This window comes from Sphaeramia orbicularis, chromosome 19 (genome assembly GCF_902148855.1).
Source record: "Sphaeramia orbicularis chromosome 19, fSphaOr1.1, whole genome shotgun sequence".
Classification (NCBI taxonomy): Eukaryota; Metazoa; Chordata; class Actinopteri; order Kurtiformes; family Apogonidae; genus Sphaeramia; species Sphaeramia orbicularis.
In genome coordinates, this window is record NC_043975.1 from 2,640,079 (window position 1) to 2,651,905 (window position 11,827).

The window sequence follows — 11,827 nt, forward strand, 5'->3', positions numbered from 1 at the left end:
TCCATCCATTATCTTGTCCTTCATCCAGGACCGGGTCACGGGGGTAACAGTCTAAGCAGGGATGCCCAGACTCCTCCTCCAGCTCTTCCAGAGGGACCCCGAGGCGTTCCCAGGCCAGCCCAGAGACATAGTCTCTCCAGCGTGTCCTAGGTCTTCCCCGAGGTCTCCTCCCAGTGGGACATGCCCGGAACACCTCCCCAGGGAGGCGTCCAGGAGGCATCTGAAACAGATGTCTAATCCACCTCAGCTGGTTCCTCTGGATGTGGAGGAGCAGCAGCTCTACTCGGAGCTCCTCCCTGGTAGGTGAGCTCCTCCCCCTATCTCTAAGGGTGCGCCCAGCCACCCTACGGCGGAAACTCATTTCGATCGCTTGTATCCGGGATCTTGTCCTTTTGGTCCTGACCCAAAGCTCATGACCATAGGTGAGGGTAGGAACGTAGACTGACCAGTAAATCCAGAGCTTCTCCTCTCGGCTCAGCTCCTTCTTCACCACGACAGACCGGTACAAGGACTGCATCACTGCAGACGCTGCACCGATCCGTCTGTCAATCTCACTCTCCATCCTTCCCTCACTCGTGAACAAGACCCTGAGATACTTGAACTCCTCCACTTGGAGCAAAGACTCCCCACTGACCCAGAGAGGGCAGACCACCTTTTTCTGGTCGAGAACCATAGCCTCGGATTTGGAGGTGCTGATCCTCATCCCACTCGCTTCCCACTCGGCTGCAAACCGCCCCAGTGCACGCTGAAGGTCCAGGTTCGGTTCTGTCCTTGGTGGACGATGAAAAGATTCAGCGTACCCTTGATGGGACAACAGGCAACAAACGACTTTATCAGCAACTCTGAGCAGACGTCACAAGTTACGTGCAGTGTCGCTATGATGTCCAGGTACTCTAAAGGCAGTAGTATCCTGTAATGGAAACAGTCGACAGGAATAGTATCTAGTACCTGAGTCAAGTTGAGTCAAGCCGGTTCCACGTAGTGGAAACACAGCATTAATGAATGTGTCCTGGTCAACACGGTGGGGCAGTGGATAGCACTACACAAGGAACAAATGACATAAGAATGACTGATCTCAGGTCTGTCCTTTATCTGTTCTTCGAGACAGAAACACATCAGAACACATCATCCTCATGTTCAGAGTTTATTGTCATCGCACAAAAGATAAAGATTCAAAGATCGAGTTAAAGTCTGAGGTTTCATGTGTGCTTTGGATCAGTCTGATGGATCTGACACAGCACAGACATCTAGTGGTGGAATGTAGTCATTACAGCAGAGTTACAGTCAACCACATGTCATCTGATGGAAACTCCTCCTGTCTAATCATTCCTCTACAACAACAGCTGTTTGATCCAGACTTTACAGCAGCAGCTGCTCATGAACACACACTCACACTCAGACAGAGTCATCAAGGAAACAGGATCATTTGAACATTTAATCAGACTTTATGCATCTATTTGTTTTGGCAGATTAAAGAACTGCTGATATGTGCTGTGAAATCATCCTGGTCGTCTACACAGGACGGATCTTCATACTGATGGCCTTCAGGGAGTAGTCATAACCTTTCCAAGGAAGCCACTCCACTCCATCACCACTGATAGTACCATCAGCCCCCCAGCGATAAACCCCATTGGGGTTCGCGTGGTGACAGCTCTGATACCAAAATGCTCCGAGGTACCTTTTGGCACAGTTGTTGGGCCAAACATCCTGGTCTTTGTCAAAAGTGGAGAACTTCATCCCATTGTGGACATTCAGACCATCTCCTGTAGAAACACAAATATAAAGTGTGTTTACATTTACTTTAAATATCATCTGAAGTTTGATCAATCTGCTGTGTATTTTCAGCTGGACTGATGGGACCGGTTGTGGTCCAGATTCCTTCAACCATCATCAAGGACCTGATGCTGACTCCCTCACCTGCTCCTTCGTTAATGAATCCAGTCACGTTGAGTTTATATCCATGACATTCACTATCAACAGAGAAGTAGGAGTAACCGGCCGACGCTTTTTGTCCCGTAAAGTCTTCCATTTCAACTAACAGCTGATGTGTTTGTCGTCGTGTCAGGTAGTGGAGGACGTCGAGACCTGAAACACAATTTGTTTGCATTCATTGAATTCAGCATTTTGAGGAGTCTGAAACTCTGGTGTCAGTCCTGGTTGTGAATCAGAACAAGTTTGAACAGTTTGACATCAGTGAGTTTGATGAAGTCACATGACAGTTTAGTTTCATCTCACCGAGCCAGTGCTCTCCCGCAGCGTCACCAAATCCTATCTTGTACTGATCCCAGGGCCTGTAGAAGTTGACAGTTCCATCCATCCTCCTCTGGAACACCTGGAGGAACCACATGGACTTAACTCAGCTGATAACATGTCAGCTGGTGTCCAGCTGCAGGTCAAATACTCACCGTCCACCCTCCTCCATCTGTGTCCATGTCACAGTAAACCTGCACACAAACACATTCATTAGCAGATGTCCTCCTGCACTTCCAACTCCATCCACACGTTCTCCAACCTGGAAGATGACTACTGCTACTGCTCATACAAATACTGCTCTACTTGGACTGGTTTAGGCAAAAGCATCTTCACATGAGGGACCGTCTTTGAACTGAGTCCTCCATTTTACTGGACGTCGTAGAAGACAACATGACAAGTGTAAAACCTCTGTGATGTGGTTCTGGACCAATAGGAACACAGATAACCAGCACAAGTTGCACATGTTCTTTAAGATGCTGTGTAATTTGATGAAGACCTGACTGTCAACCTGTGTCCATTCAATGTTCTAAATCACCTGGACAGCAGATCTTTCCCCCAGGGGGTAGATGGTGTACACTCCACTGTGCAGACGTTGATCCTGCCAATGGATGTCTCTGCAGTCCACTGGTTGGACCAGGTCTTTGCAGCAGGTCAACACTGGGGCCAGGAGGATGAAGACCACTGGAACCAGCTGGAACAGACATGTTCTTACATTAAAGTGGAGGAGAACCTGTGGTTTTCCACAGTGACCAGTGAGACCAGAGTCCACACAGTTATAGAACTGGACTCACATCCACTGACTAGAACTTTCTTCTACTGTTCTGTTGGACCGAACCAGGAACAAACACAAGTGAACAGAGGAGCTGCAGATTTTCTACATAAAATATTTGTTTTTGGAGATGTGTGGTCCTCCCAGGACAGACAGCACATAAACACACAGACGTATAAAGGCGAAGACACACCAACCCGACTGCTGATCATCGCCACAGAGGTAGCCTGGCTTATCAGTCGGCTCTCGTCTCCCTGACACGGTCAAAAAAGTGTGAAGAACACACCAAATCGACTACTGATGTGAGCGTACATTCTGCGCTTGCGCGAGACGTAAAACCGGAAATGACTGAACATCTGTCTAAAAACAAAAATGGAGCTCGCTGTCGTCAGTCATTGTTGTCAGCGTTCAGTCGTCCAGAAGGGTTAGTGTTGTTGTACTCGTTAAACAGATGGTTAGTATTTAGAAGATACTGGTGTTGTCAGCTCTAGGGCTTCTACTGGTGGAAGAAGAAAGATGTCGCAGGCAAAAACTGAGGAGAAATTGCACTATGCTAACAATGCTAACAGTGTTGACTTCATGGAATGAATGAATGAAGTCCATAGTCGACACTGAGTCTCACTCATTCAGATCTGATCTGAGCAGTGAATGGACTATTCTAGAAGACAGTAATAGTGTGCAGTACTTTGGCAGAGCTGGATTCACATGGAAACTTCTCCTTCACTAGTCCAGGACTATCCCTCCACCAATCAGACTGGTCCGACTGAACAACTGGTGGTGGATGATTACACATGTTGAATTGGCCGAAAAGACTGGAGACGACATTAACGACGGCTGATTGCAGAGAAGAAACCAAACAGACTCATGTCACAGACCTCACCAGACTGACCGACGATGTCCGACCGCTGAAAATCGGGTTGGTGTGTCTTCGCCTTAAGACGTACACGTTCCTGATCTGTTGTTTTCTTCCATATGGATCATGAACACTTCAAAACACGAACACTCAGACTTGGTGTGGGGATGATCGGAACAGCTGAGTTCAGACCTGGATGAACCTAAACCTGCAGCCACCTCAGTGCTGTTTGGAAACCCACTTAGATGTTTCAAACAGGCCCGGACTGGCTAATCGGGAGGACCGGGACAGTTCCCGGTGGGCTGGTATAATATTTAGGCCGTGAGGGCTGGAGTTCACTTAAAATATGTATTTAATTTTTTTTTTATTTATTTTTTGGGGCCGGTTTTCAGTCATAGCACTGAGTTGATCACGTAATCTGCAGCTGCTGTTCCTGGGCCCCACCCCCTCTACTAGCAAACTGTTTGTTTTCTTCCCCTTATTTGCAGACGCACCGTGACCTGACATAACCTGTCCTTACATACAGTTAGTAGCTCTGTACTGTATCTGTGGAGCAGATATGATCTGTGCTCTGTAGGCTGTGGATGCTCAGCTGTGTTTACTGTTTGAAACATGGAGAACAGAAAGAGCAAGGGTGGTGTGGAGAAGGCAAGAATGAAAAAGAGGAAAGCTCTGGAAGCAAACGCAGCCAAATGTGACAAAACCGGCAACTTTTTCACAAAAACGACCTCCGGTTGGAAACAACTAATGAGGACGATGAACCGGGTAAACCACCTTTCAAGTTAGTTAATTATCGAGTCAGTGAATTGTGTGGCATTGTGGCGTGGAACATAACGTTATGTCATTTAAATAATAGTATGATGCGAGGCCACAGAACTGGGAAACTTTGTCTTGTCGCTCCTCAGAGTCTGAAAGCAGATCCAGCAGCAGACAGCAGCCATGAGCCCACAAGTCCAGAGTGGGCAGGTAGGACTGCTCAGAGAGTGAGATTAGAAGAAATAGGCTCCAATGAAGAGTATGGTGTAGGCCTGTTCAGTATGAAAGGTATCTGAGATGATTCAGCACTACATGAATGAAACTGACACCAAGGCTTTGAAAAGAGAAGATTTGTGCTGAGAATTCTGAGCATTTAAACTGTGCTTTAGTGTCAGAAGCAGAGCCAGGAGCCAGTAGTGATGAGGGGATTGTTCCTGTCAGGATGGAAGGAAAAGGTGAGCTGTTGGAACAGACTGTGTCAACAAGCAGTAGTTCCACTAAAACCACTTTCTAGACCCAAACCATAGTCCTGACCTATTTTATTTTTTATTATTAAAAGTGAGACAGTAAATACACAAAGCCCACAACTGAAAGGCAACAGCATAAAGTCATATTAAATAAACCTGCATATTTAGCCAATGTAAATATCTGAATTGGTTCAGTAAGTCCAAATGTCTGTAGATATTATTTTTTATTGTGATCCAGGTGCAGGTGAGTCTAGAGAAACTGGAGGAAGTGTGAAAGGGAGAGCAGAGTCTACTGATGACAGAGGAGCAGCTCAGCAGCACAACCCTGAACCACTAGGGACAAATGACACAGATGAAGAGAACATGTAAGGTTAGAATTCTATGATTTTAATAATAATCGGTCGTGATCTAAAGTGAGCCAGTCTGAGGGATGGAACTCCAGGGCTGAAAATGAGTCTCAGTCCGGCCCTGGTTTCAAAGGCCAGTCCAAAGTCCAACTGTTCATCATGTCACTCACTGATAAAGAGTCAAAGAACTTTAGGATCTGTGAAACTGGGACTCTGAAACCTACCTTCATTGTCAGATTTCTGATGCAAATCCTGATGCGTGTGATGCTCTGAAAACACAAAAACACGTTTAGAAATCCAGTCAACTCATGTGGAGAACCAACAGGAACCAGCTGGTGATGTGAATGACATTCAGCTCTGAGGTTCACAGTCCTGAATTCATGTTAATCATTAGTCATTAATGGTTCAGTCCAGGTTTATTACGTCTTTAACAATAATTCACTATAGTTTCTAGATGTTGCCTGTAGATGAAACTCTTGTCAACACAGACATGGTTGAGTTGGTCGACTAGTGGAACTAAATGTTCAGATCATATAAAGTCCAGACTTTGAACCAGAGCTGAACCTGTAAATATGACATTAGTGAGTTCTAGAATCTGACGCAGTCCAACACTAACGCAGTCTGGACATTAGGACAAACTAAATGTTCACTAACATCACTGATAGATTTTAGAAGTTTAGTTGAGTTTGGAAAAAGCATCGACCGATTCAAACCAAACTGGCAGGAAAAGATCACAGATGTGATCATGTGATGTTTCCTGTGTGCAGACGTACCTGTGTGGACTCACCTGGACTCCACCTGAAGACGCTTCACAACCACAAAACATCACCACTTATATCTGCAGAACCACTGGTGATGTAACACTGGTCCAACCAATCAGAATCCAGTTCATTCACGTGGACATTTCCAAGAAGCAGGAGCTGCTTTACTGGAACAAACGCTGAAACTCAGTTTCAATAGATTATTGATCCCATCTGATCTGATCTAATCTGACATCGTACCAATATGAAACTGATCTGATTTGACTTTACTGATCAATATCACCAACAAACAGATTGTTCTTTCTTAACACTGGGATATTCATACTGCTACTACTAATAATAATACATGTCATTTATAGACACCTTTCTTGGCACTCAAGGACACCGTACAGTAAACAAGAGAGTATAAAACCAGCAATAACAGAGTAAAAAGTAAAAGCAGGTTAAAAATTGGACAATGCCATTGTGTTCACAAACAGAAAGTGTTTTAAACAAATGGGTTTTAAGTTTGGATCTGAAGAGAGGGAGTGAAGTAGCATTTCTGAGCTCTGGTGGCAAAAGGTGTTCCAGAGGTGGGAGCTCTGGTTCCCATGGTGGTGGTGGTGGTGGGGGGGGGGGGGCAGAGGAAACAGTGAGGTGGATGGAGGAGGAAGATCTGACGGTGTGAGAGGGAGTGGCAACATGGAGGACATCAGACAGATATGGAGGGGCGGGGTTATGGAGGGGCGGGGTTATGGATGGCCTTGAATGTTAATAGAAGGATTTTGAATTCAATCCAGAACTTTACCTGGAACCAGTGGAGCTGTTGGAGGACAGGAGTGATGTGGAGAGTGGAGGGGGTCCTGGAGAGTGGAGGGGGTCCTGGTGAGTGGAGGGGGTCCTGGAGAGTGGAGGGGGTCCTGGTGAGTGGAGGGGGTCCTAGTGAGTGGAGGGGGTCCTGGTGAGTGGAGGGGGTCCTGGTGAGTGGAGGGGGTCCTGGAGAGTGGAGGGGGTCCTAGTGAGTGGAGGGGGTCCTGGAGAGTGGAGGGGGTCCTGGTGAGTGGAGGGGGTCCTGGAGAGTGGAGGGGGTCCTAGTGAGTGGAGGGGGTCCTGGAGAGTGGAGGGGGTCCTGGAGAGTGGAGGGGGTCCTGGAGAGTGGAGGGGGTCCTGGTGAGTGGAGGGGGTCCTAGTGAGTGGAGGGGGTCCTAGTGAGTGGAGGGGGTCCTGGAGAGTGGAGGGGGTCCTGGAGAGTGGAGGGGGGTCCTAGTGAGTGGAGGGGGTCCTGGTGAGTGGAGGGGGTCCTGGAGAGTGGAGGTGGTCCTGGTGAGTGGAGGTGGTCCTGGTGAGTGGAGGGGGTCCTAGTGAGTGGAGGGGGTCCTGGTGAGTGGAGGGGGTCCTGGTGAGTGGAGGGGGTCCTGGAGAGTGGAGGGGGTCCTGGTGAGTGGAGGGGGTCCTGGTGAGTGGAGGGGGTCCTGGAGAGTGGAGGGGGTTCTGGTGATGATGTGAGCAGCTGAATTCTGAACCATTTGAAGTTTATGGAGGGATTTGTGAATAAGACCAAGAAGGAGAAAGTTTCAATAATCAAGGCAAAAAGTGACAAGGCTGTGAAGGAGGATAGCGGTGGAATGGGGGGGGGGGGGGGGGGGGTAAGGGAGGAGATGGAAGGGGTTAATGTCACGTAGGTGGAAGTATGCAGACCGAGTGATGTTACTGATGTGGGATTGAAAAGACAGAGTACTGTGGAGGAAGACACCCAGACTCTGAACCTGTGGGGAAGGGGAGACAGTAGAGTTGTCAATGGTGAGGGAAAAACTGTTGGTTTTGGATGAAGCTGATTTTGAACCAATGAGGAGAACCTCAGTTTGTCACTGTTCAGTCTGAGAAAACTGGAAGTGAACCAGGATTTTATATCTGCCAAGCAGTCAGTGAGGGGAGGGGGAGGGGGAGGGGGAGGGGGGTTTGCTGGTGAGGTAGAGCTGGGTGTCATCTGCGTAGCAATGAAAGTTGATAGTGTGTTTCTGGAATATGTTGCCGAGGGGAAGGAGGTAGATGATTAAAAAGGAGAGGCCCCAGTACAGAGCCCTGGGGCACACCTGAAGTAATGGGGAAATGGTGGGATGTGAAAGATTTGATCTGAATAATAATAATAATACTGAAATAATAATAATAATATTAATATTAACAATAATGATAATAATAATAATAATATTCAAGAATTATTCAAAGATAGAGATTCTCAACCTACATTCAGTCTCAGAGGTATTAATAAATTGTGCCAACTGAAGGTAAGAACTACTTTAAAATCAATGTGAATGTCAGTAAGGGGAGTAGTACTGTGGAATGGTTTAGCAGATGAATTAAAAGAGTGTGCAAACATTTTTCAGTTTAAAAGAATATTTAAAAAGCCAATAATGAAGAAGTACTTAGAGGAGAGACAGTGACACTGATGCTCTAAACAGTGTGGGTGCATCAGGGGGAGTGGGTCTGGGGTCAGCGTGAGTCTGGGCTTTTTTATGTTTATGTTCCTGTCTGGTGAGGATGTGATATTGTAATGTTCTGTATTGTTCTATAATTACTTGTATTGTTCTGTTTTGTTCTGTTCTGTATTGTTTTGTATTGTGTAGTGAAATGTTGTGATGGGTTGTGTGTGGTGTGAGGGGTTGGCGTTTTAAAAGCAATGCTTCTTCCATCCCCTTTTCAAACCATGTGTTGTCCAGTTGTTGTCTGTTAAGTGTATAAATGTGGTAGCAGGTTTGAAATAAACATGTGAAATGAAATACAGCCTGAGAGGTCGGGTTGAAACCAGTCTAATGAAGCGTGGGTGATGCCAATGGAAAATAATCTATGAGAAGGGTGTTGTGACAGACGGGATCAAAGGTCGCACTCAAGTCAAGGAGGACGAGAATGTTGAGTAAACCAGAATCTGCTGCCAAAAGGAAGTCATTAGTTATTTTTATGAGTGCTGTTTCTGTTCTATGGAGGGGGAGGAAACCAGACTGGAACTGTTCTACAGGTTATTGTGAGAGAGACAGGAGTGAAGGTGAACAGCTCCTGTTTTCTGGAGAACTTTGAAAGCGAAGGTAAATTTGAGATAGGATGGAAGTTTTTGAAGTCGGTTGGATCAGCACCAGGTTTTTTCAGGGTTTACATTTGTACTTGTACTTTGGACATCTGATGCTGTCTCAGCTGTCTGTCCCCTCACAGTAAATACCATTTATGGCCTCATGGCGTCCCAAGGTCGCTGGACAAAATTCATCCGCTGTGGATGTCGCTTCCGTTCGTAGGTTTGTTGTATAACTTGTTTGTCTTTTTTTTTTTTACATTGTGTCTGTGTGGTTCCTTATGTATAAGTACATGTTTATGTAAATGTATAATTTAAAATAATAATAATAATAAATATATGATTAATCCAAATTAATCCATAGAAACCCTGTGATTAATCAGATTAAAAAATGTTATCATGCATCTTTACTCGCTAGACGTACCATTCTCTTCAAATGGAAGGACTCATCACCTCCAACACATGATCAGTGGATCAGAAACATCATGCTTAATAGAAAGTTAGAAAAAATGAGGTGCACCCAAAAAAACTCTATCAATAAATTTTACAAAATATGGGAGCTTCTTTTACACTGCACGAATATGTTGCCTGGCCTGGAACTTTAAAAAACATTTTAGGTGTTTATATTGTTATTGACCTGTTTTATTTATTTATTTATTTATTCATTTATTTATTTATTTTCTTTCCGCCTTTGATGGTACCAGAATGCACTGTCTTGACTGTCTGTATGCGTGTCTTGTTTGTATTGCCTTTTTTTGTTTGTTTTGTTTTGTTTTCCCTTGGGTTCTGTTTGTTTATCATGTCCACTGTCACTCTTTGTATTATGAATACATTGCTTGAAATTATAAATGTTATACTTGTGAAATTAAAACTTTTATAAATGTTGAAAAGTTCTATAAATGATGAAAAAAAAAGTTATCATTTGACAGCACTAATATATATTTATATATAAGTAAAGAGGATAAAAATAAGTTAATAAAGGATAATTACATGGTAAAACTTAAACAATGAGGTGTATTTCTGAACAGATATTGTACATGTGGTTGAACTCAACATCTTAGATAATGATCGATCATCATTTATCATATGATCATAATAAACGTTTCTTCATTCGTTTTGTAACAGATGTTTTGTAATGTTTTAAACTGTTCTGATCATTCAGGGAGTCTACGGCAAAAACTAAACAACCACAGTGTTGGTAAATTTCCTGTTGTTGTAAATATCCCATAAAGGCGTAGGTTTGGTCTGGACACCCCCACCCCCCAACACCCAATATTACACCAGGTCTGTTACAAAAGCGGTGAATAATGAGGGTTTATGAGGATCTGCCCCCACTTCCTGAAACCAGAAGAACTGAAACTGACTGTAAGAGATGAATACGAGGGAACTATTATTAAAACCTGTGTTTTTAAAATATGGTATCACAATGGGTGGAGACAAAGAAAAGAAAAGAAAAAAGAAAAGAAAAGAAATAATACAATGAAAAGACAAAGAGAAAGAAAATAAAGAAAACAATAAAAAGAGAACAGAAAAAGAACAGAATTAAAAAGAGAATATAAAAGAAAAGGAAAAAACTGAAAAGAATTTAAGTAAAAGTAATAAAAGAAGAGGAAGAAAAAGAAAACAAAAAGAAAAGACAAAATACAGGAAAAGTACAGAAGCGTATTGCATTCACATGGAGAAAAAAAAAAACGTCTGTTTTTCTGAATTAAAAGGATAATTATCTCGTAAAAGGGAGCTGATTTTTTATTTTTCCATAAAATTGTTTCTCATAATTACAAGATAATTCTCTCGTTAATTCAGAGAAACAGCCGATTTGTATTTTTTCAGGTGAATGCAATATGCTTCTGTAGAAAAGAATTAAAAAGAAAAGAATAAAAAAGAAAAGAAAAACAAGAGAAGAAAAAAGGTAAAAAAAAAGAGAAAGAAAATAAAGAATAGAAAGAAAAGAGAAAAAGAATGCAAAGAAAAGAATAATGAAAGAAAAGGGTCAGTCGAAAAGACAAAAATAATTAAAATGAAAGGAAAAAGAAAAGAATAAAAATGAAAAGACAAAGAAGAGAAAAAGAAAGAAGAAAGAGAAAAGAAGAATAAAAACGAATGAACATAAAAGAAAAGAAAAAAACTGGAAAAGAATTAAAATGAAAAGAAAAAGGAAAGAAAATGAAAAGAATAAAAAAGAAAAAATGTCAAGACACGCGACAAACACCACAAAGTGAATACACACACACACACACACACACACACACACCTCGTCCTGATTTGACCATGAACCTTTAACAAACAGCTGTGAATTAACACCATAAAAGGCAAATGTTGTGTCAAACTGGAGGCGTGGCCTACATACAGAGGAGGAGGAGCCAATAACTGTGGGCGTGTCCTTCATCCTCAGTTGGAGGAGGAGCCAATCCCAGGAGGCTAAAAGCCTGCTCAGTGTTGCTCCTGGTTGTTTGTGTGTTCTTCAGTCTTCTTCTGGCTCTGCTCGTTCTCCTCCTCATCCTTCAGACTCCTCTGGTCTCCACACAGTTCGGTGAGTTTTCCCTCCTCGTCCAAACGACTCAAACTGACTCCAGATCAGCTG

The 11,827-nt window shown here is 43.6% G+C and overlaps 2 protein-coding genes across 2 annotated transcripts in view; one reads left to right on the forward strand and one right to left on the reverse strand.

The window, feature by feature from the left end:
• Window positions 1–1,512: 1,512 nt before the first annotated feature.
• Window positions 1,513–5,692, reverse strand: LOC115410735 (microfibril-associated glycoprotein 4-like). Its single transcript, XM_030122514.1, has 6 exons — window positions 5,670–5,692; window positions 2,789–2,944; window positions 2,406–2,444; window positions 2,236–2,332; window positions 1,918–2,085; window positions 1,513–1,763 (listed from the first exon to the last, which is right to left on the reverse strand). The coding sequence occupies exons 1-6, from the start codon at window positions 5,673–5,675 to the stop codon at window positions 1,513–1,515; spliced, it is 717 nt and encodes a 238-aa protein (XP_029978374.1). The 5' UTR covers window positions 5,676–5,692.
• A 6,039-nt stretch (window positions 5,693–11,731) lies between these two features.
• Window positions 11,732–11,827, forward strand: part of LOC115410734 (microfibril-associated glycoprotein 4-like) — an 8,505-nt gene continuing 8,409 nt past the window's right edge. The window contains exon 1 of the mRNA XM_030122513.1: window positions 11,732–11,776. The gene's annotated coding sequence lies outside the window, so the exon portion shown is untranslated. The remainder of the gene's footprint in view (window positions 11,777–11,827) is intronic.